The sequence below is a fragment of the Cebus imitator genome, unplaced genomic scaffold (assembly GCF_001604975.1).
Source record: "Cebus imitator isolate Cc_AM_T3 unplaced genomic scaffold, Cebus_imitator-1.0 Scaffold316, whole genome shotgun sequence".
NCBI lineage: Eukaryota > Metazoa > Chordata > Mammalia > Primates > Cebidae > Cebus > Cebus imitator.
The window spans coordinates 1,797,232-1,819,352 of NW_016107631.1; the positions used below are offsets into that span (position 1 = coordinate 1,797,232).

The 22,121-nt window shown below is 55.8% G+C and overlaps 1 protein-coding gene across 7 annotated transcripts in view; it reads left to right on the plus strand.

Moving 5' to 3' along the window:
- SYT7 (synaptotagmin 7) overlaps positions 1-18,160 on the plus strand; it is a 66,297-nt gene extending 48,137 nt beyond the window's left edge. For all 7 annotated transcript variants that reach the window (XM_017503861.2, XM_017503855.2, XM_017503858.2 and 4 more), the window contains 5 exons: positions 5,510-5,780; positions 9,169-9,338; positions 9,745-9,859; positions 10,401-10,600; positions 14,791-18,160. In XM_017503861.2, the coding sequence (XP_017359350.1) occupies positions 5,510-5,780; positions 9,169-9,338; positions 9,745-9,859; positions 10,401-10,600; positions 14,791-14,895 (861 nt within the window). In that variant the 3' untranslated portion in view covers positions 14,896-18,160. The remainder of the gene's footprint in view (positions 1-5,509; positions 5,781-9,168; positions 9,339-9,744; positions 9,860-10,400; positions 10,601-14,790) is intronic.
- The last annotated feature ends 3,961 nt before the right edge of the window (positions 18,161-22,121 follow it).

Consider the following 22,121-nt stretch of genomic DNA (forward strand, 5'->3'; position numbering starts at 1 on the left):
CAAAGCATCTTCTCCATGTCTCCATTTCTTCCTTTGACAAGTGAAAATAAGAATTCCAATCCTGCTTTGGTCCCTTTGTGGATTGAGAAGGGGCCAAAGCAAACCCACTCATGCAAGACATTTTCAGGATTCTAGAAGGAAAAGCTGGTGGGCAGAGGACTCAGAGGAGAGGGTGTCCCCTCCCAGGAATGGTGTCCCCTTAAGTGGAGGTCTGGGGTGGAAGGCCTAGCCCAACGACCTCCCCCATTCCCATGGCTGGAGGCCCCTGAGAGCAGGACAGCAGGAATCCACTGGTCCTGGCTCCTCTGAGGGGACAGCTGTGGTGGGGTGCTCCTGTCCACACCCCATCCAAGGCCTCTAACCCAATGGGATCCTAGTTCTAGGTTGTTTGGCCCAAGCAGAGATTGTGGTTTCCCATGGCACCTCCAGGGGGCAGCAGTGAGTCACAGCCGCGTGCCCCGACCGCGCTTTCCAAAGAGCCCCTGGAGGGAGAAAATGGGAGATTGGCAGGCAGGAATCACTTAAAGGCTCAGCAGCTCAGAAGTCCCAGGAAGGCTTGAAGAGGTGATGAGGTTGGGAACCAGCACCTACTCTGTTCCTACTGGTCTTGACCTGGGACATTTCATCTCCTCGCATTGAACCCCTCCCTCCTGTAGAGAGAAGGAAGTAGGAAGTAGGCTTGGGAACTCCCAGCCCCTCACCCACTGCCCTGGCACCAGAGCCTTACCCTTCTGCCACGTAGGATTCCAGCCAGCTCTAACCATCCATCCCCACTGCCCCTTCTAGCCTGGTGTTTCTCAAATTGCTATGTACACAGGCATCCCCCAGGAACCTTATTAAAATGCAGATCGCTGGTCGTTAGGTAGGGCCTAAGAGCCTGCTTTTTTTTTTTTTTTTTTTTTTTTTTTGAGACAGTCTCACTCTGTCCCCCAGGCTAGAGTGCAGTGGCACGATCTCAACTCACTGCAACCTCCACCTCCTGAGCTCAAGTGATTCTCCTGCCTCAGCCTCTCTAGTAGCTGCGATTACAGTAGTGCCCACCATGCTCAGCTAATTTTTGTATTTTTAGTAGAGTCAGGGTTTCACCATGTTGGCCAGGCTGATCTCAAACTCCTAGCCTCAAGTGATCTGCCTGCCTCGGCCTCCCAAAGTGCTGTGATTACAGTCATGAGCCACCGCGCCCGGCCTATCCTGTGCTTTCCTTGGATCCACATTAGACCATCAGATTTTCCACATCCAGATCGGGTCGCCTTGGGCCTCCGCACCTCTCCCCTTCTTCCTACCCCCCAGGCCCCTGTGTGTCTGGCCCTCCGCTGCTCTGCTTCCATCTTCCCCCACCCAGGCAGACTGGCCCCAGCTGTCCTCCCCTCTGGATGGGCCATTGCCACAGGCCACCCTGCCTCCCTGCACAGCCCCTTAATTCATTACACCTTCCTGGTAGCCAGGTTCCCAGAAGGGATGGCCTCTTCCCAGACAGCTTGCCTGCCCCCTTGGTGCCCCCAGGGAGGGGCCGACAGCTGCAGCCAGCGGAAGGAAGCACAGGCCTCATCTCCCTCTCCTGTGCTGGGAGGATGCTCAGAGGTGGGAAGGCAGAGTCTAATTGCACAGCTCTGTGCCAATGCTAGGTCATTGACATTAACAGGCATGATAAGATAAGCAGGGCAGAATCAGCTCACTGTGACCTCAGCCTGTCCTGGTCTCCGGACCCTGGGCGGTGGAAGCTGGGGGTCAAAAGACAAGAGTGGGCTGGGCACAGTGGCTCACGCCTGTAATCCCAGCACTTTGGAAGGCCAAGGTGGGTGGGATCATCTGAGGTCGGAAGTTCGAGACAAGCCTGGCCAACATGGAGAAACCCCATCTCTACTAAAAATACAAAATTAGCTGACCATGCTGGCGCATGCCTGTAATCCCAGCTACTTGGGAGACTGAGGCAGGAGAATCACTTGAGCCCGGGAGGCAGAGGCTGCAGGGAGCCGCGATCGTGCCACTGCACTCCAGCCTGGGCAACAAGAACAAAACTCCATCTCAAAAAAAAGAGGGAGAGACAAGAGTGGAGCACCCAGAGCTGGCCAGAGAAGGGACTGAGGGGCAGAGGTGTCCGAGAAGCGGCCAGGCCACACCTGCCTCTGAGCATCTCCTGCCCTGGCACAGGGATAGCCTGCTGCTTTTTGAGGCTGACTTTTTCTGGCACAGGGGCTCGGGTAGCACCTTCCCTGACTCTGATGGCGTGGCCAACCTGGTTGCCATAGAGATGGCTCTGTCCCAGCTTAGTAATTAGGGCTCAGGGCTATGGCTTGGGAAGGCTGGGAGTGGGCACAGAGCCACCATCCCTTTCGCAGGTGAAACCCGCCTGGCCAGCCCAGGCCTTCCCAAGTCCACACTGTTTGGAAGCCAAGAGCCGAGGGACCGGAGGGACCTCAGGTGGGGCTGGGGCCAGTTGGGCTGCAGTCACCAGCAACTCCCCCTCAACTTGAGAAGCATGGGGGGGGGGGCGAATGATCTTTGCTGGCACTCTCCACTCATGTGCCCCAGTTACTCGGTCCCTCTGCCAGTGGGTCAGGTCACGGAGCAGAACTCTAGAAGGGACATGGACCCGCTTAGCTCTCCCAGGACCCCACAAAGTAGGTTTCACGGTCCCCACTCTACAGATGTAAACACAGGGTCAAAGGGTATGGTGCTGGCATGAGTGGGGGAAAGATCATCAGAGAGGCCGGGCAGGGTGGCTCGTGCCTGTAATCCCAGCACTTTGGAAGGCCGAGGCAGGCAGATCATGAAGTCAGAAGTTCAAGACCAGCCTGGCCAGCATAGTGAAACCCCATCTCTACTAAAAATACAAAAACTAGCTGGGTGTGGTAGCAGGTGCCTGTAGTCCCAGCTACTTGGGAGGCTGAGGTGGGAGAATAGCTTGAACCCAGGAGGTGGAGGTTGCAGAGAGCTGAGATCATGCCACTGCACTCCTGCCTGGGCAACACAGCGAGACTCTGTCTCAAAAAAAAAAAAAAAAAAAAAAAAAAGACCATCAGGGAAAAGCAGGTTCTGGGGGGGTAAGCCACATTCTCGGTGGGGCTGCGGTGGGGCTTGTGGGGTTATCTGGATCAGCCAAGGGGTGAGGGCTGGAGGGACCATCTTCTGCTGTAAGGCAGCTCAGCACCCCTGCCCCCATCCAGGCAGGACCAAGGTAAAGCCCCAGACTCTAGATCTGAGTGCAAGAGCAAGCCGCAGGTAGAAGGGCACTCAGGATTCCTGGGTGCTAAACTGGGTTCCGTTCCCACTGGGCATTCAATCTCGGGAAAGTGTTCCACCTGTGTTCCAAGTATTCCAGTGGGAGTGCAGTGCCTGCCTCTTTGGGATGCTGTAAGAGGTCAGTGAGGACAAGGCACAGGGCACAGGGCAGGGTTTGGCGAGGTGGGCGGCCAGTCCATGGTGGTGACTATTATGAGTGTGAGGCCGGGTACGTGGCTCACACCTGTAGTCCCAGCACTTTGGGAGGCCGAGGTGCGGATAACTTGTGGCCAAGAGTTTAAGACCACCCTGGCCAACATGGCGAAAACCTGTCCCTACTGAAGGTACAAAAATTAGCCGGGCGTAGTGGCGCAAGCCTGTGGTCCCAGCTACTGAGGAGGCTGAGGCACAAAAATCACTTGACCTTCGGAGGTGGAGGTTGCAGTGCGCCAGGATTGCACCACTGCACTCCAGCCTTGGCGACAGAGTGAGACCCTATCTCAAAAAAAACAAAAACAAAAAACTATTATGAGTGGCATCTGACGCTTTTCACCTGGCATGGCAAGTCCGCGGATCTTTGCTGGCTTGAGGGGGACACCTCAGTGCTGCCCTGGGGTGTGGGCCTGCTTTAGTGGAAAGAGCAGGATTTCGAATCAGAGAGGGTTCATCCTGCTGTGCAGTCTTGGCCATGTGACTTAACCTCTCTGAGCCAGTCTTCTCAGCTAGAGGGTGGTGACACCTGCCTCACCTGGCTTTTGTCAGGATTCAGTAAGGAGGCGACGATGTGAGAGTTTCCGGCTGTGGTAGGAGCGCACTGTGTGCGTTGTTATTATCTATCTTATTTAGTCATTCAGAGCCTAGGGCTGCCCCTCCGGGGTGAAGGAGAGAGCACAAAGCAGGTTTCTGCAGGAGAGGCAGGGAGAGAACGGGTGCCTGCAGTTTGTCTTAACTGTGTACCCAGAGTCCTTCTCCATCCCTCATCCACCCATCATGGGAGATTTTCGAGACAGGGGTGCCTTAGCCATGTGGTCCCCTAACTGGGTCTGTTGTGGTCAGTGGCCTGGGGCTGCTGTCAGGCAGCTGGAGGGTGGGCAGGGCTCTAAACCCTGGCAGGTACTTCCAGTGTGCCCACAGTTTCACACACGTGGCCAGGAGGTCCACCTCCGAGCTGCTTCTTGTGGTTCCATGTCAGGATGCAGTGAGATGCCCACCCTGCCTCTGTGTGACTGTCCATTGCTGGGTCAGCCCAAGCACCCTCGCTCCCAGCAGCCCTCAGCCCTGATGGGTGGTACAGTCATCTGAGGTCTGAGGTGCCTTTTTTTGAGACGGAGTCTTGCACCACCACCCGGGCTGGAGTGCAATGGCAGGATCTCAGCTCACTGCAACCTCCACCCCCCAGGTTCACTTGATTCTCCTGCCTCAGCCTCCCAAGTAGCTGGGATTATAGGCACACACCACTACACCTGGCTAATTTTGTGTATTTTTAGTAGAGATGGGGTTTCACTATGTTGGCCAGACTGGTCTCCAACTCCTGACCTTGTAATCCTCCCGCCTTGGCCTCCCAAAGTGCTGGGATTATAGGCGTGAGCCACTGCGCCCGGCCTGAGGCACCTTTTACACAGCACTGATGCCCAGGCCCACACCAGCTCCATCTGGTCAGACTGGCTGGGGATGGGGCCTGGGGAGTCTGCGCTTTTCACGTCCCTAGTGATTGATTCTGCCTTACACGAACAGACATTGCTCCTGAAAACTTGCCTCTCTCATTTTGTAAATCACATCATTCTCCACACCCCAGAGAGTCACTTTCCAAAGAATTATTGTGGTAAACTCTCTTGCAATATGAGCAGCCTCCCCATCTGCTGTGTAGCCCAGGTTTGTGTCAGTGCATCCACAGAGGCCCCTCCCATGCCATGGGAGGGCAGGGAGGTCAGGGGGGCTCAGAAACCCCAGCGCATGCCAGGCCAGCTGGGGCCAGGGAGGCGAGGCCGCTGAGCTGGAGCTTGGGGCAGGCGGCAGGCCCAGAGCTGCGAGGAGAGCCTGGGAAATAGGTGTCATGCATATGGCTCCGAGGCTCGGGAGACAGGGCTGTCTCAGCTCTACCCTCCCCGCTTCCCTCCCCTCCTGGGAGACCCTGGTCAAGGCACCTGCCCTCTGAGCCTCAGCAGCGTCGGTGGACGTGAGTGTGGGACTGGCCACCTCCTCTGGCCTCTTGCCCGTGCTGGGCAGCAGTGGGGACATAGGGGAAGTAGAGTCCTCCCCAACCCTGTGGCCTCTCCCCTACCCTCAGCTCTCCCCAGGCTCCGAGGAGGACGAGGCCCACGAGGGCTGCAGCCGAGAGAACCTGGGCCGGATCCAGTTCAGCGTCGGCTACAACTTCCAGGAGTCCACGCTCACCGTGAAGATCATGAAGGCCCAGGAGCTGCCGGCCAAGGACTTCAGCGGCACCAGCGACCCCTTTGTCAAGATCTACCTGCTGCCCGACAAGAAACACAAGCTGGAGACCAAGGTGAAGCGGAAGAACCTAAACCCCCACTGGAATGAGACTTTCCTCTTCGAAGGTGAGGCTAGTGCCGCCCTCCTCCCGCCATGGTCACCTCTTGCCTTCCGCCATCCCCCTGCCCAACCACACATGTGGTCATGCACAGATGCATACGTGTACACACACCTGCAGCCCCACAAGTGCACAGACACACACAAGAGCAGATACAATTCCGCGCACACCTGCTTGCATGCACAGGCGCAAATCCACACACACATGCGCTCCCACACAGGCAATGTCTTTGCCCGGTTAACCTGATGCATTTTGTGTCTAGTTGGGATCAGGTCACAGGAGCCGAGTGGAGCCAGCATCAGCCAGAGGCCGAGGAGGGAAGCCAGGCCGCTGCCTGGCGTTTCAGCCCAGACACAGAGCTGATCCTGAGGAGGGCAGGAAGGGAGGGAGGGAGGCACCCGTAGGACTCAGAGCTGGAGCACCCTGAAGCCACCAGAGTGTAGTGGTTCAGTGCACAGGGTGTGGCCCACGTTGCCTGGGTTCGATTCCCAACCCTTGACCTTGGGCAAGTTTCTGAGCCAAGCTTACTGGCTGCATGACCTTGGGCGAGTTCCTGAGCCTCCCTATGACTTGGTTTCCTCATCTACAGAACAGAGATGATAATAGTGAGGGTTGGACAAATGAGTGAGTTGTAGAGGCAGCTCAGAACAGTGCCTGACACCCAGCAAACGTTTGACACCAGGTTGTTAAACACACTCCATCTGCTGCCGTTCTGACCCCCTCCCCCGCATGGGACAGGAACAACAGCTCTGAACCATGCCTGGAGGCCGCTGAGAAAAATGTCCTTTCTCTTTCCTGCAAGCCCTCTCTGAAGGCCGGTCTTTATCTCTTATCTCTGAGGATTCAAGGTAACCAGGAAGCTGGACGTGTGATTAAGGAGTGATTTCTATCCCAGGGCCTTTGGGTGCTAGGACCCCGCTTAGAGAAGCCGTAACCCTTTGCCAATGGCCCCCGGTTCAACCAGGGAGAGTAAATCCCTACTCCAGCTGCCCTGAGCCCTAGCCTTCCAGAACCTTCACCGTGTACCCCAGGGATCTTTCCTTATCTGCTGTCCCAGCCACTTAGCATCCCACCTCTTCTGCAAGATGACAGCCAGGTCACCCACCAACTGGCACTGACGCTGAGCAGTGAATGCTCATGTGTCTCTGGAGCCCCTCCTTTGCAGGCACCGTGAGGGCAGAGATGGCTCAACAGTGAGGGTTTCGGCTGTCTGGAGGTCTGTGTAGCCAGCTGGCAGAGCAAGGTTTTTGAGCGGAACTCTGATCCCCCAGTGTCGTCCACAAGCCAGTACCCAGCAACAACCATGAGCTGGGCACTCTTCTAGATACTGGGGGTGTAGAAAAGAATGAACACCATTATGGCCCTCAAGACATTTCTGATCTAATAGAGACACAGATGTGTAGATAACTCAGTCACACACAGCATGACAGGAGCTGCAGGAAACCAGTATGAGCTCCCTTTGGTGGTGCTGAAGAAAATTTCTCAGAAGAGGGACCATTCTGATGGATGAGTAGGGGTTTGGCAGCTAGGAGCTTGCCTCTTCTGGTGTTGATGAGAGCTGACGGGTTCAGGGACCTCTTGGAGCTCCCAACATTCCCAGAACACTTGTCCTCATGCATTTTACCTGAATCGATACCAAGGGTCTCCTGGGCTAGGTCCCTGGGGGACTCTGAAATAAGCAAGACATAGCTTCCCTCAATATGAGGAAAGGGACCCTGAACAAATTCAGAGGCTCTCCTCTTCCAGCTCACCTGCTCCTGTCAGAGCTCCTCAGTGCTTCCAGAATCTCTGGGGAAGGTGCTGGAATCCTCTGGTGTCTAGCTGGGATCAGGTCACAGGAGCTGAGCTGGTGCACATCTGCACCAGCCAGGCTGAGGTTCCAGGCATCCTCCTTCCCGTTCACACCCGGGTTCAGAATCTCCTCACCTCAGGCTTCTGGGCTGGCCTGTGCCCTGCACCTCCCGGGCCAGCCCCACCTCTGACTCAGCCTCCCAAGAGCTCGTGACCCCTGGCTTCAGACCTGCCCCTGGCCCCCTCTTCCCTCCTCCATCCCATCCAAGCCCCTTCTGCTCCTCTCGCTCTGACCTTAGCTCCCACCTCACCTCAGCACAGTGCTGCTGCTCCATCAGGCCATTCCATTGGCATTTATTCATCTGTTCAATTATGCATTCACTTAACAATATGTATCGAGTGCCTACTATGTGCCAGAAATGGTGTTAGACATGGAGATCCAGTGGTTGGTAACAGAGATGCCTTCCTGGGAATCCTAGCCTTCTGGGAGAGCCAGACAAAAATCAGGGAAAGAGAAAGAAAAATGTTACCGCGTGTGACATGTTTTGCGGAAAAGGTGCTCGAGTGGATAACCGGACACTGTCTGGGATGTCAGGAAAGAATGCTGAGACCAGAAGGATGAGAGTTTCCAGGAGGGGGTCGTGGTGGGGCCAGCATGCGCCCGGCCCCAGGGCAGGAGGGGTCGGGATGTGGAAGGGCCAGGAAGGAGGCTGATGTGGCTGGAGCCCAGTCATTGAGTGAAGAGCGGTCACAAGCCGAGCAGGGAGAGAACAGCCGGGCCAAATTGTGGAAGGACTTGAAGCCAAGGTAGGGTGCCCGGCTTTTATTCTAAGTGCACTGGGAACCATTGAAAGGCTTTAAGCAGGAGTGCATCGTGATGGAATTTCTATTTTTAAAAGATCTCTCTGGCAGCCGCGTTGAGAATGGACCATAGGAGAAAGCGTGGACGCGGGGAGGGCGGTTTGGAGACGCTTGGGGCTGTCTAGGCAAGAGGTGCCAGCGCCTTGGACAAGGGAGGTGGCAGTAGAGAAGGGGACGCTGCGGGAGGAAGAACAGAAGCACAGGCAGGAGGAGAGGGGTGCAGAGTCACAGGACACTTGTCACCTCCTGCTTCTGTGCCTTTGCCTTTTCCCTCCCACCGGCGCCCCCCGCATGCCCCTCTGCCCTGAGTCCTCCCAGGGCCTGAGTCCTGGCAGCTGTGGCCACCTAGGCAGAGCCAGTTGCCCAGACCTGCCTCGGGATGATTGGCAGCAGCTGCCCATCCACTGAGATGGACACAAGGTGCATGGGTGAATGGATGACCGCAGTTCTACTCTTTACTAGCTGGGACTCTGGGCAAGTAATTTAAGCCATCTGAGCCTCATCTGTAAGATGGACAAGATGCCATTGACCTTGGAGAATTGTTGAGGGAGTCCCATGAGACGGTGACAGTTCTTGTCAGCACTTCAGTAAGGTCTAATTGCAATCTGGTGTGCCTGCTGGCCCAGTGGGTTGGCAGCGGGAGGGCACAGGGCCTGCCTCCTCTTCCCAGGGCCTTCCTTGCCTCCTGGACCCCGTGTGGCCCCTCTGTCCCCCTCTTCACTGGCACTCCTCTGTACCCCCAGGTTTTCCCTATGAGAAGGTGGTGCAGAGGATCCTCTACCTCCAAGTCCTGGACTATGACCGCTTCAGCCGCAACGACCCCATCGGGGAGGTGTCCATCCCCCTTAACAAGGTGGACCTGACCCAGATGCAGACCTTCTGGAAGGATCTGAAGCCATGCAGCGATGGGAGTGTAAGGCCCCATGGGTGGGCCTTACCTGGACAGGCAGCAGGGCAGGGCTGGCAATCTGCTCCCAGATCCTCGTCAACCTTAGGAGGGCTGTGGGAGAGGGGGCAGGTGGGCGGTTCTGATGGAGCACAGTCCTTGTCAGCAGCTGGAGCACTGGTGCTTGGCGCCTGAGGGACTCACCTGATCTGTAAGAAGGAACCTAGGACTCTGTTCAGGGAACAGAGAGGGGATGGTGGCCCTGGGAGGGGCAGTCCACACACCTGCCAGAGGAGGGGAGACAGAGTGGGACAGAGATGACAGATAGGGGCATGGGTAAGCAACAAGGTCAGGGTAGAGGAGGCCTGGGGGCCGCTGGTCCAATCAGAGAGCAATGCTAGACGTTCCCACACCCTCCCGTTGTGCCTCCCAGGGGAGCCGAGGGGAGCTGCTCTTGTCTCTCTGCTACAACCCCTCTGCCAACTCCATCATCGTGAACATCATCAAAGCCCGGAACCTCAAAGCCATGGACATCGGGGGCACATCAGGTGTGGGGCTGCTCGAGCAGAGGACGGACGGGCAGGCGGGGAGGCTCTGGTGACATGAGGGTTACACTGCAGATGGAGATCAGGGTCCGCAGTGGTCCTCACCCCCACCCCCCACCCCCCAACCTCCAGTCCTCTCTCCTTACCCTAGAGACCTTGGGGGCCCCCTTTGGAGCACCCTCATCTTGGATCCTAGGTCAGGATCAGCATCATCTTGGACTCCATTCTTCAGGAAGAAAGGGAACACCATGGGAAGACCTGGGTTCCCGCCCCAGCTCTGATGCTACTTGTCTGAGATTCTGGGCAAGACCTGGCCTCTCTGGGGCTCGGTTTCCTCATGGGTAGTAACAGGAGGGCCCCAGGTGATCTCTAAGGTCCATCTGCTGATTCTCCCAGGTCCCTCTCATTCTGGCCTGGGTCTCTCCTTGCCTCTGGGGAAAACACCCGGCCCTCCTGCCTCAGCTTCCATACCTGGAAGGGGAAAGGGATCCTAGGAAGTCCCTCCCCCACTGTCCCTCTAACCCTTCCCCACTCCCTTCCCCAGACCCCTATGTGAAGGTGTGGCTGATGTACAAGGACAAGCGGGTGGAGAAGAAGAAGACAGTGACGATGAAGAGGAACCTGAACCCCATCTTCAACGAGTCCTTCGCCTTCGATATCCCCACGGAGAAGCTGAGGGAGACGACCATCATCATCACCGTCATGGACAAGGACAAGCTCAGCCGCAATGATGTCATCGGCAAGGTAGGGGCGAAGCAGGTGGTGTGGCACACGCAGCTGGCTCCATTCCTTAAAAGAAGCAGCAGGGGTGGTGGATGAGCACGGGCTGGACACCAGGAGAGATGGGGATCGGTCTCCTCCCCTCTTGGGCCTCTGTGTCTTCATCCAAAATTAAGGGAATTAGACGACACCCTCCCTGGGGTTCTTCTCTAAGCGTCTTCCTATGGGTAAGTCAGCTGAGGACAGACCACCGGCAGGGCAGGGGAAGAAGGAGTGGGAGAGAGGAATGGCCTGGATCTCAAAAGAAAGGTTTTCTGGACAGGCTGATGATGTTGGAACAGTATAGCCCAGGGTCCCATCTGCACAGGGTGAGCTGGGTGGGGCGGTGTTGGGAGCTGCAGTCAGACTCCAAAGACTTACTTTCAGTTCCCACCCCATCTGCCAAGAAGCAACCATGTAACCTCGGGCAGGTGGCTTGGCCTCTCCAAGCTTTAGTGTTCTCATCTGTAAAATGGAGCTGCTTACACTGTCCCTGTGGAAGTGTACAGGTGGTGTAAGAATTGCTTGAGGCAGGCGGATGTCTGCTGTTAGAAAGCTGGCCAGGCACAGGGGCTCACGCCTGTAATCCCAGCACTTTGGGAGGCTGAGGCAGGCGGATCACGAGGTCAGGAGTTTGAGACCAGCCTGGCCAACATGGTGAAACCCCATCTCTACTAAAAATAGAAAAATTAACCAGGCATGGTGGTGGGCGTCTGTCATCCCAGCTACTGGGGAGGCTGTGGCAGGAGAATCCCTTGAACCCAGGAGCCAGAGGTTGCCATGAGCCAGGATTGTGAGACTGTACTCCAGCCTGGACAACAGAGTGAGACTCTGCCTTAAAAAAAAAAAAAAAAGTAATCTCTTTGTATCACATAACCAAAAAATTCATACCTGACCTTGATTTTTCCCAGGATGGGATTCTGTGACATAAACCCTTCCATGTTTCCTGTGTCTATTTATGGTTTAGTGTTGAGAGCGTGGGCCTGGGAGTCAGATCGCCTGGGTCCAAATCCTAGCCATACTTTTTACCGCCGTAACCTCTCTGAGCCTCATTTTCTCCTCTCAGAATGAGAATAGGACGATCCTCCCCTCACAATGTGCTGGGAGGATTAAGTCAGATCACACAGGTGAGCTGTTCTGCATAGTACTTGAAACACACGTTAGCTAGTATTATAATAAAGGGGCATATATGTCAATTCAGGCATGGCGGTTTGACCAGGGGCAGATGAGGAACCAGTGCCCAGGGCAGTCATAGGGGAAGGGGAGATTCCAGGAGTGAGTGAGGGGCATACACCTGGGCATTACCCTGTGTCAGGGAAAGGGAAAGGGGAACTGGATGCCCACAGGGAAGGGAGCTGAGTTGGGGGCAGCCCTCAGATAGATGGGACTGGAGAACTCAGTGGCTGGGGGTGAGGGAGGCAGCCTGGCCTCAAAGAGAAGAGCTGACCCTGCCTGCTGTCAGGTACGGCATGGGGAGTATGACTGGCCAATCTGTGGTCACAGGTGAGACAACTCCCCAGGACATTGCCACTTATACTCCAGAAAGAGAATGTGACCCTGCCTGGCCAGGGCTTGGGGCCTGCCGAGCCCCCCTTGACCAACTCAGGCCAAAGGCCAAGTAAGCATTTCTACTTTGATGTTCTTTTGAAGCTTAGCCTTTTGGAGTTGGGTGTTCCTTAGATACCCATTAGAGCTCCTTTTGAAACAGTCCTCCCTTCTGTTGGCTGAACCAAAGCAAACGTGGATTTGTTCTCACGTGGGCCTGGGTAATTTAGGGAGCCCACGGATCTCTGAATCCTTCTGACTCCTAGCTCCTGCTCGGCCCCTGGAAGCCAAGAGTCTCTGCCCCTCCTGTCTGCCTGGCATCGCCCAAGGCTGTAGGTCTCATGCTGCGCTGAGGTTGCAATGGGGGCAGTCCCAGAGCAGGACAGGCCCAGAGCGGCCCTAGAGCTCCATGACCCCTGCATAGCCACCCTGCTCCAGAAGGATGGAGCCGCTGGCTGAGAGAACTCACGCCACACAGGGACATGCCACCGTGCCCAGCTGAGCACAGGACATGCACCATCCCTACTGTCTGTGAGACAGGCACAGTCATCAGCCCATTTTACAGAGGAAGGTCTGGGGCTGAAAGAAGTCACTCCACCATATGTTGCAGAGCTGGCGCTTGCTCCCCAACCTTTTTTTTTTTTTTTTTTTTTGAGATAGAGTCTCACTCTGTCACCCAGGCTGGAGTGCAGTGGCACAATCTCAGTTCACTGCAACTTCTGCCTCCTAGCTTCAAGCGATTCTCCTCCCTCAGCCTCCTGAGCAGCTGGGATTACAGGTATCTGCCACCATGCTGGGATGTTTTTTGTATTTTTAGTAGAGATGGGGTTTCACCATTTTGGCCAGACTGGTCTCGAACTCCTGACCTCAAGCAATCTGCCCGTGTCAGCTTCCCAAAGTGCTGGGATTACAGGCGTGAGCCCCTATCCCTGACCTCCTCCCCAGAGTCTCACTGTGGTCCAGGCTGGAGTGCAGTGGCCCAATTACGACTCACTGCAGCCTCGGCCTCCCCAGGCTCACGTGATCCTCCCCCCTCAGTCCCGCAAGTAGTTGGAACTCCAGACATTCACTACCACGCCCAGCTAAATTTTTTCATATTTTTTATAGAGATGGGGCTTCACCATATTACCCAGGCTGGTCTCAAACTCCTGGGCTCAAGTGATTCTCCCACTTTGGCTCCCTAAAGTGCTCTGATTACAGGCATCAGCCACTGTGCTCACCCACTGGGGCCACCACCATCCTTTTTTTAAAAAAAGAAAAAATTTTCATTTTGGAATAATTTTAGATTTACGGAAAAGTGGCAAAGATAGTAGAGTTCCCATCTACACCTTACCCAGCCTCCCCAGTTGTGAGCGTCTCACATTACAATGGGACATTTGTCACAGCTTGAGAAACCAGCGCCACGCGTGCATTGCTGGGAACAATACCACAGCCATTATTTGTATTTCACCAGGCTTTCGGCCCCCCTCTGTCGCAGCATCCAATCCAGGACGCGGCATTGCGTTGCATTGTCATGTTGACCCCTCCCCTCTGGCATGACCATTTCTCCATCTTTCCTCTGTGATCTTAACAGTCTTAAGGAATACTGGCCAGGTGTCCTATACAAGGCCCCCAAATCCATGTACCTGTTTTTTCTCCAATGCTTATACTCTTAATCGCCCCCAAGTCCCAAAGCTGAGGTCAGCTGGGCGGATCCTGGGGTTCCTGGGGATTCACGCATGCAGCCTTGAGAGACTGCGAAGCCCCTGCCAGAGGCTCAGTGGGATTGGACCGGTAGTGCAGCACTCCAGAGACCTCAATTTCAGTCGCTCTATACCACTTACAAACTCTGGGACTGGCCAGGCGCGGTGGCTCACGCCTGTAATCTCAGCACTTTAGGAGGTCAAGGTAGGCGAATCACCTGAGGTCAGAAGTTTGAGGCCTGGCCAACATGGTGAAAACCCATCTCTACTAAAAACACAAAAATTAATCGGGCATGGTGGTGTACGCCTGTAATCCCAGCTACTCAGGAGGCTGAGGCAGGAGAATCACTTGAAATCAGCAGGTGGAGGTTGCAGTGAGCCAAGATCACACCATTGCACTTCAGCCTGGGTGACAGAGCAAGACTCCATCAATCAATCAATCAATAAACAAACAAACAAACTCTGGGACTGTGGGTCTCTTAATGCTTTGCACCTTAGTTTCCCCATCTGAAAAACAGAGTTAATCATAAAATCCTACCTCAAAGTTGTAGGATTTGATGATCCATGTGTCTGAAGTCCCTGGCTCAGTACTCACAGTGGCAAGTGCCCAGGAGTTGGGAGCGATTATAATTAAAGCGGGCTGGACAGCACCCAGCAGATAGGGCAGGGAAGGCCATGGAGACAGGCTGCGTCCAACCCCACCTTCCAGACTCCACTGCAAAATAGGTTGGCAGTCTAATTCTGAAGGGGGCAGACTACCAGGAAAACAGGTCAGGCTGGCAGAGGGAGGGAGGAGGGCGCCTCTGTGGGGTAGGTTGGCACAGCATGTGGAGGTCGGGGGGCCACAGGCTAGGGCATCATGGTGGAGTTGGTCTGTCACCCCTGTGGGGGAAAGGGCCAATGCCCTGGAGACTGTGCCAATGCCATTCCTCTCCCCTTTCTCCCCAGATCTACCTGTCCTGGAAGAGCGGGCCAGGGGAGGTGAAGCACTGGAAAGACATGATCGCCCGTCCCCGGCAGCCTGTGGCCCAGTGGCACCAGCTGAAGGCCTGAGTGGGGCCAAGGGAGGCCCAGGGGGCCAAAGGCCTAGGTCCCCATCATGCCCTCACCACTTTATGCACAATGCCCGGCCTGAGCCCCCTGCCATAGGGAGGGGAGGACCCTGAGGGCTCAGCCAGGAAGGGGTCCCAGACTCAACTGGGCTCCGTTTCTAAGAAGTATCAGCCCCGTCCCCCACAGTCCAGCTTGGGGGAAGGGACTCTGGGAGGCATTTTCCTGCTTTGCCCCTTTTCTTCCTGACTTGCTGATACTAAAGAAGTCGGGGGAGCTCGAGAGCCAGATGGCCAGACAGGCAGACCCCTCCAGAGGCCAGCCAGGTGGGCATGGTTCCCCGTTTTCTTTAAGGCAGTGCCTGGAGTGGAGAGAGGCTGTCCCCTCTCCAGCCCCCAACGTGGACCCAGGGGAGGGGAGGCTGAGGCATTTGGCCCTGGTCTGTCCAGGAGAGGCCCATCCCCAGGGCAGCTTCAGGTGCCAGCTGGGCCCTGAGTGCCAAGGATAGTGTAGAGCCCTCTCCTGGGTCCTGGAGCCATGGCCCTTTGTACTTGTGTTGTGTCCATTGTGTGTGTGCGTGGGGACAGAGGCCTGACAGTGCAGAAGACTAGGCAGAGAAGGCAGGTTTCATGAAGGCCAGGCAGGGCTGGAGGCAGGGGGCAGGAGAGGAGAGGCCCATAGGGCTGAGTGGGGTGGGGTGGGGCAGATGTTGGGAACAGAAGAGGGGCTGGAGCTGAGCTGAGAACTGGGCTGCCTCCTGACACCCCCTCTCCTCCCCTTCTTCCCTCAGTGCCCAACTCCGCTCAGAATCTCAATAGTTCCTCCTTCAGCAATTTCATCCCTTGAACACTGGCTCACACCTTTTAGGCACCTACTGTGTGCATAGCATCCCACTAGGGCTCACCTTCCTTCCTTCTCAAGGGGTCCCGAGCCCCCACTAGCTTTGCCCTAATTCCTTCATCCAAAGACCCCCGCCAGCTTCCCACACCTCACACGGCAGCCACATTGGCCCTGTTCTCCATGTTCTCCAGCTGCCCTGCCTTCCTCATGTCTCCCTGCCTGTGCAGACCTCTACCCCTCCATCCCCCAGTGCTTGTAGACCTTCCATTCATTCCCTCTCGTGAGTGGTCTCTGATCTTCCACCACCTGACCTTCTCCAGGACTCTCTTCTCACCCTTCCCTACTCCCTGGTGCCCGGGAGCAGCTCCTTCTGCCCAACTCACAGTGTGGGGAAAGGAGGCGGGGAAAACACTGGGATTCTGTGAGTTCTGAGATTGCCACACACAAAAAAGCCGTGGTTTCTCTGCCTCAGCCACTGATAAGACCAGAACTGGCTTCCCCTTGGAGACGGCAGATTTCAGGCTGATCCCTGCTTAAGCCCTCTCATCCCCACGCTGGTACTAGTATTGATACAAGACCCAGCTGGTGACAAAGCCTCCGATCCTGGGGGTCCACGAGCCTGAGCCTGACATTCCCAGAATCACCGCCAGGTGGCGCCAGGTCCCCACAGTCTGTGGCCGTGATCTTGGCCCACAGTTCCACCCTGGATGGGCCTGGGACATCCCAAGGAGACGAGGACTCTAGATAGGGTCCCCACATCCAGAGTGCGGGGAGACCATAGGCATTTGGGAACCATTTTCCTTCGATCGGCTTCCCCTTGAGCTGAGCATTCTGCTCGATGCAGTAGATGGGTGGCCTTTTGCCCATATCAAAATTTTCTTAAATTGAATCTCACACCCCCACCCCCATTCCCTCTCCCTGGGATCTGGAGGAGCATCATACATAGTAGGTGAATCGTTTTGTAGAGTGAAGAATGCCAATGTAAAGCAAATAGTCACCCACGTTCCTTGTAAATCCAAATGTTTCTATATTGTAGATTTGCTTAAAATGGAGTCGGCCCCAACTGCATTGTCCTCTTTGGCGGGCTGGGGACGGCCCCAGCTGGGACAGGAGGGCAAAGGCCACGTAGATATGGGAGAGGGTGTGGTGGGAAGTCTGCCTTTCTCCACCTCTCCCTTGGACCCCCTTCGGTTTCCTGTCCCCCCACCACCCACCTGCCCCTAGGAAGACCGCCGAGTGAGCGAGCCCCCACCTCCCAGGCCTCTTCGCCAGCCAGGGAGCCCCCCGCATCCAACCAACTTGCATCAAGTGGGCAGGGCAATGGCTGCCCCTTTTCCCGAGCCCCGCTCACAGAGCTCTTAGCCAATCCTATGCAGAGAGCATCTCCTGGTGAGGGTCTCTTCCCACTCAGACCCCACCCAGGCACATTGGTGACAAGGCTTCCCCAGCCCCCCATGTGCAGGTGGAGCTCTGGGATGCTGTGCTGGGGGGTGGCAAACGGAGGGCTGAGGGCCAGGTAGGCTAGCACAGGAGGCAAGGGTGGTATGGGACAGGGCAGGGGGTGGTCTAGGGAGATAGGAAAGCAGGGAATGGGGAACTTGAGGGTGGGAAGAGGGCACGGAGCCCTGCCACCATCCCAGGACTTTGGGCAAATTACCTGTACTCCCTGGGCCTCAGTTTCCCCATCTGTAAAATGATGGTAATAATACTTCACCTACCTCATAGGGGAGGTTGTGAGGCCGCCATCACCTGACGTGGGGGTCAAGGCAGGAGGACTCTGAAGGTGCTACCCCGGAGCAAAGCGATTTCTGAATCCTGATAGCAAGACCCGCCTGCCCCTCCCCCACAGAGCCTCCAGAGCTAGCTGAGGCCAACCCAGGCCCCGTCTCTTCACTGTGTCGCAGGCCCCTTTGTGGGCCTCATCTGCCATCTTCGTGGGCGCCCTAGACTTAGTCCTTACCTTGTTCTGGTTTCCTTTCTTGTGATCATCTCCCCACGTAACTGCTGTACAAATCCCACCTGCCCCGGGACCCCCACACCTGCCCTCCGGCACCAGATGCCAGGGAAGGTACAGAGGAAAACAGCCACAAACAAGCCAAGGGGCACTCCAACCACCGAGTGCCCCGGGGGTGGGAATCGGTGGCGCTGTTTGTATCGTGTTTGAGTCCTTGAGTGCAAGTGTTTTATAAAAAATAAAACAAAAACCCACCATCAAAAAAAAAAAAAATTTTAAAAAAAAAAAAAAAAAAAAAAAAAAACAAAAAAAAAAAAAAAAAAAAGGAAAAAAAAGAACCATACAAAATGTTTCCACCACACATGCCCTCTAAGCCAGCAAAATTTCCTCTTTGCAAAATCCTATTTTTGTGGGAATGGGCCCCGCTTTTTGTGGCGAGGCCTGTTCTGATTAATAAAGGATCATGGAACAGTAGGGCCTTGGCTGTTTCCTCCGTGGGTCCCAGCCCTCCCTCACCTCCCTGGGGGCAGAGGCAGCGGGGTGAAGGGGATGGGGGTCCCGGGGCTGAGCCTCCCCTCAGCGAGTCACCTTTGGGATTTACTTCACTGGTGACCAGGCCTGTCCTGAGCGTCCAGCCCATCCTCAGATCTCTTTGATCCCACCGACTGCCCAGAAAGCAGAGGCAGCTGCCTTTCCCAGATCAGTCCTGACACAAAGATTTGTGGGAGTGGAGTCTCCTCTAGACCTCGGGGGTGCCCTCCAGGGTCATCCAGCCTGGCGTCCCCTCCCTCAGTCCCCAGGGGACCCTCACCACCCTCCAAGGCAGCTCAGACAAACCCAAGGGGGACACTCCAGCTTTCCCACCACCACCCACGGGGCCCCTGTAGTTTCAGGCCAGCGCCTCCTCCCTGGTCCCCAAGGTGGGGAAAGGAAAGATGAGGCGCTCTGTGTTTGTTGGCTGGACCTGTGGCTTCTCTCAGCCTTCATCTAGTTTTGTTCTTTAAGATTAGAAAAGTCTCTTTGACTCAGTGGAACAGGTTCCAGCCTGGGATGTGGGAAGCTGAGTTCTAATCCCTCCCTTCTCCAGCCTCTGCGGCTCTGGGCACACTATTTCCTTCCTGCCACCTGCTTCCTCCGGCCACAACAAAGCAATAACCATCCCTGTCCCTGTCCTTTCTTCCCCACCCAGCCCGGGGGAAACTGAGGCCCAGCAGCTCTCAGGGTACTTCAGAAGGAAGGTGCTACATCTGTTTCAGACACAGGCACAAAAGGAAGGAGCCCATCCCCGCAGTCATGTGTCCATCTGCTGGCCCCTGCTCCCACCTGGAGTGAAGTGGGGGCCCCTGTTCCCAGCACCTGGGGCCAGCAGCTGTCTCCCTGAATTACACTAAGTACCCCCCCCCGCCCCCGCAGAGCTGTCTGTCCCTGCGTCTCACAACCTAGAGATCGGAGGAAGCCCTGGGGTCAGGTAAGTAGCCCCAGGAGCACCCTTGGTCAGAGCTTTCTCTGTGAAAGCAGCCCCGGAAAACTGAGCCTGAAGTGAGACAGCTCAGGCCTGGCACAGGCGGCAGCGCCTTGCCGCTGGCTCGGGCCCTTCCCTGGACTTTTGGACTTCCTCCGTTTTTTCTCTGGGTCTGTCTTCATCCATGCCTGCTCTGAGATGCTCCCCACCCCTCCCTGTACCCGGGACCACCGCCCCCTGGTGTTTTCTTTCTCCTGCAAGTGTCCCCTGGATCCTGCTGCTTTCTGGAAGGCCGTCCTGGGCCACATCCTATGCTCCTCTCCCTCCCCCACAAAGACAACCAGAAGGACAAGGCTTGAACACGCCGATGCCCCTGCGCGTGGCTCCCCTGACCATCCGTTTTCCGGGAAGTTGCCCTGCTCCCCTTGTCTGTGTCCTGCGTGTGTATGTCGTGTCTCGTTTAGATTGTGAGCCCCCTGGGCAGGGATCCTTGTCTGCATACGTGTTCTGTGTGGCACACCCAGGTGTGCTAATAAACATTCATCTTCAGAACAAGAGCACCAGGTGTCTTGAGGAAGCTTTGGGATGGATGTCTGAGTAAGCCCAGGTGGTGGCACTGGAGGCAGGGAGGGACTTCTGGGCAGGGCCCCCAGCTCCAAGAACCTGTTTCCCCTTTTCCTGTGTCCCTGAGGGCGGGTGGGAAGGGGACGGGTTATGTCATTAACAAGGGTGAAGGCTCCAGCCCTGCGTCTCCGCTGCCACGCTGGCCATCAGGGCTGCTTGTCTGGAAGAGGGTTGGGGCGGGGGCCTCAAGAACAGGCCGTAGTTCTCAGTCATTCCACTCACAGACCTGACTGCCAGCTAGGGACGAGCAGCTCTTCTGTGACTCAGTGAGCACTGGGTTGGGAGTCCTCACACCGGTGGGTGAGTCACTCGCCCTCCCTGCCGCCTCCTCTGCCTTTCCCTCTGCTTGGTTCCCACAGTAGGAAGGAGGCTTCCTGCTCTGACCACGAGCTCCCTTGGCCTCTGCCCCTGAATCCCTGGTACAAACATGACTCTTCAGGAATTTCCCTGCCCTACTCCCCCGTGGCCTGCCCACCCCTGACTGCCCCAGTATGATTCGGGGAACCACAGGGGCGGCCCATCCATCCCATCCCATTGTTACAAGCATCCCTTCTAGTCTCCCCTGTCCCCTGCTCCCCAGAGGCCAAGTGGGAATCACAGGAAGTTGTGGGTGGGGTAATGCTAGGACTCCTAATACAGTGCCCTTTCTGACATCAAGGGGAGCCATGACACCCAGCTGTCCTTGGCAGTAGGTCTCTCCCTACTCACATGGAGACAGTCAATTGTGCTCTATAGCATCAGCACCCAATTTAACCAAACTTGAACTTTCCAGAAGGGACGGACTTCTGAGGGAGAGCACGTGAGCCAGGGACAGAGCCCACCCCCATTCCCCGGGGAAGCTCCCGCTCAGCTGGCAAGCAGTCATGGCATCGGGTGCCATGTTTGACAAAGCAGAAAGGTAGGACCCTGAGTGCCTCAGGGTGGCCTAGGGGACTCATTGCCAAGCCTTTGCTCCAACCTAGAGTCCTCAGGTGAGAGCAGCAGGGGAGGGGGTATAGGGAAACAGACCAGACAGAGGGAGGAGACCTAAGCTCACTAATGCCAGCAGTTACTGCAGGTGACCATGGCTACATCTGCATCCTGCTTCGCCTGTGTCTAAGGTTTGCATGAAAAGGGCAGGGCGGGTAGCTCACACCTGTAATCTCAGCTAATCTCAGCACTTTGGGAGCCGAGGCGGGTGGATCACAAGGTCAGGAGTTCGAGACCAACCTGACCAAGATGGTGAAACCCCGTCTCTATGAAAAAGTACAAAAATTAGCTGGGTGCAGTGGCAGGCGCCTGTAATCCCAGCACTTTAGGAGGCTGAGGGAGGCAGATCACCTGAGGTCAGGAGTTCGAGACCAGCCTAGCCAACATGGTGAAACCCCATCTCTACAAAAAATACAAAAATTAACCGGACATGGCGGTGCGTGCCTATAATCCCAGCTACCCAGGAGGCTAAGGCAGGAGAATCACTTGAACCCGGGAGGCAAAGGTTGCAGTGAGCCAAGATCGAGCCACTGCACTCCAGCCTAGGCAATAGAGCGAGACTCGTCTCAGAAAAAAAATGAAATATAAATAAATGAATAAACACAACTCCTTGTGTATAGATGAAGAAGCTAAGGCCCAGGGGAGTCATGACTTGCTCAAGATCACTTGGTCAATAGCAGAACTAGGCCTGGAAGACCTGCCTTCTGATTCTAGGTCTAGGAGTATTTTCCCTATGCCGTGATACAAGTGGCAGGCCAAGAAGACAGTCCCCAGTCAGCTGCAGCTCCCACCTGAGTGATCATCTCTCAAATGACTTTCTCCAACTTTCCAGACCCCTGGAGGGCCCCCAACAGGGGGAACTCTGGGAGAGACAAGGTCTTCAGCAGCCAGGCCCCAGACCCTCTTCCTCCTTGGGAAGGATGCAGCCACCGATCTTCCCCACCCACCACCTCCTTCTGTCCATTCAAGGCCTTCACTCTCGTTTGCAAGCTGACTGCCCAGATCCATGCCCAGCCTCCTCCTTAGCCGGGGCCTAGCCCCGTGTGCCAGCAGAACTGCTGGGCAGGGCCTGACCTTTTGGCCTGGTATGACATCAGCCCCTGTTGCCATGGTGACAGAGGCCTGGCAGGATCTTCTCAGGGGAGATGGGCCTCCATGCTTGAGGTTTTACAATTTTCTTCCTTTCTTTAAATCGTTATTTATTATTTTCCTGAACAACAAGGGGGGAAAGAAATGCCAAAACCGAGCAAAGAGGCTAAAAAGGAGAGAGAAAGAGAAAAATGGAGCGAGAGACGGAGGGAGGCAAGTCTAGAGTCACGGAGGGAGAGGAGGGGCAGTGCCAGTGAAAGAGGAGGGAAAGTTCAGCCAGCTTGAGGGTGA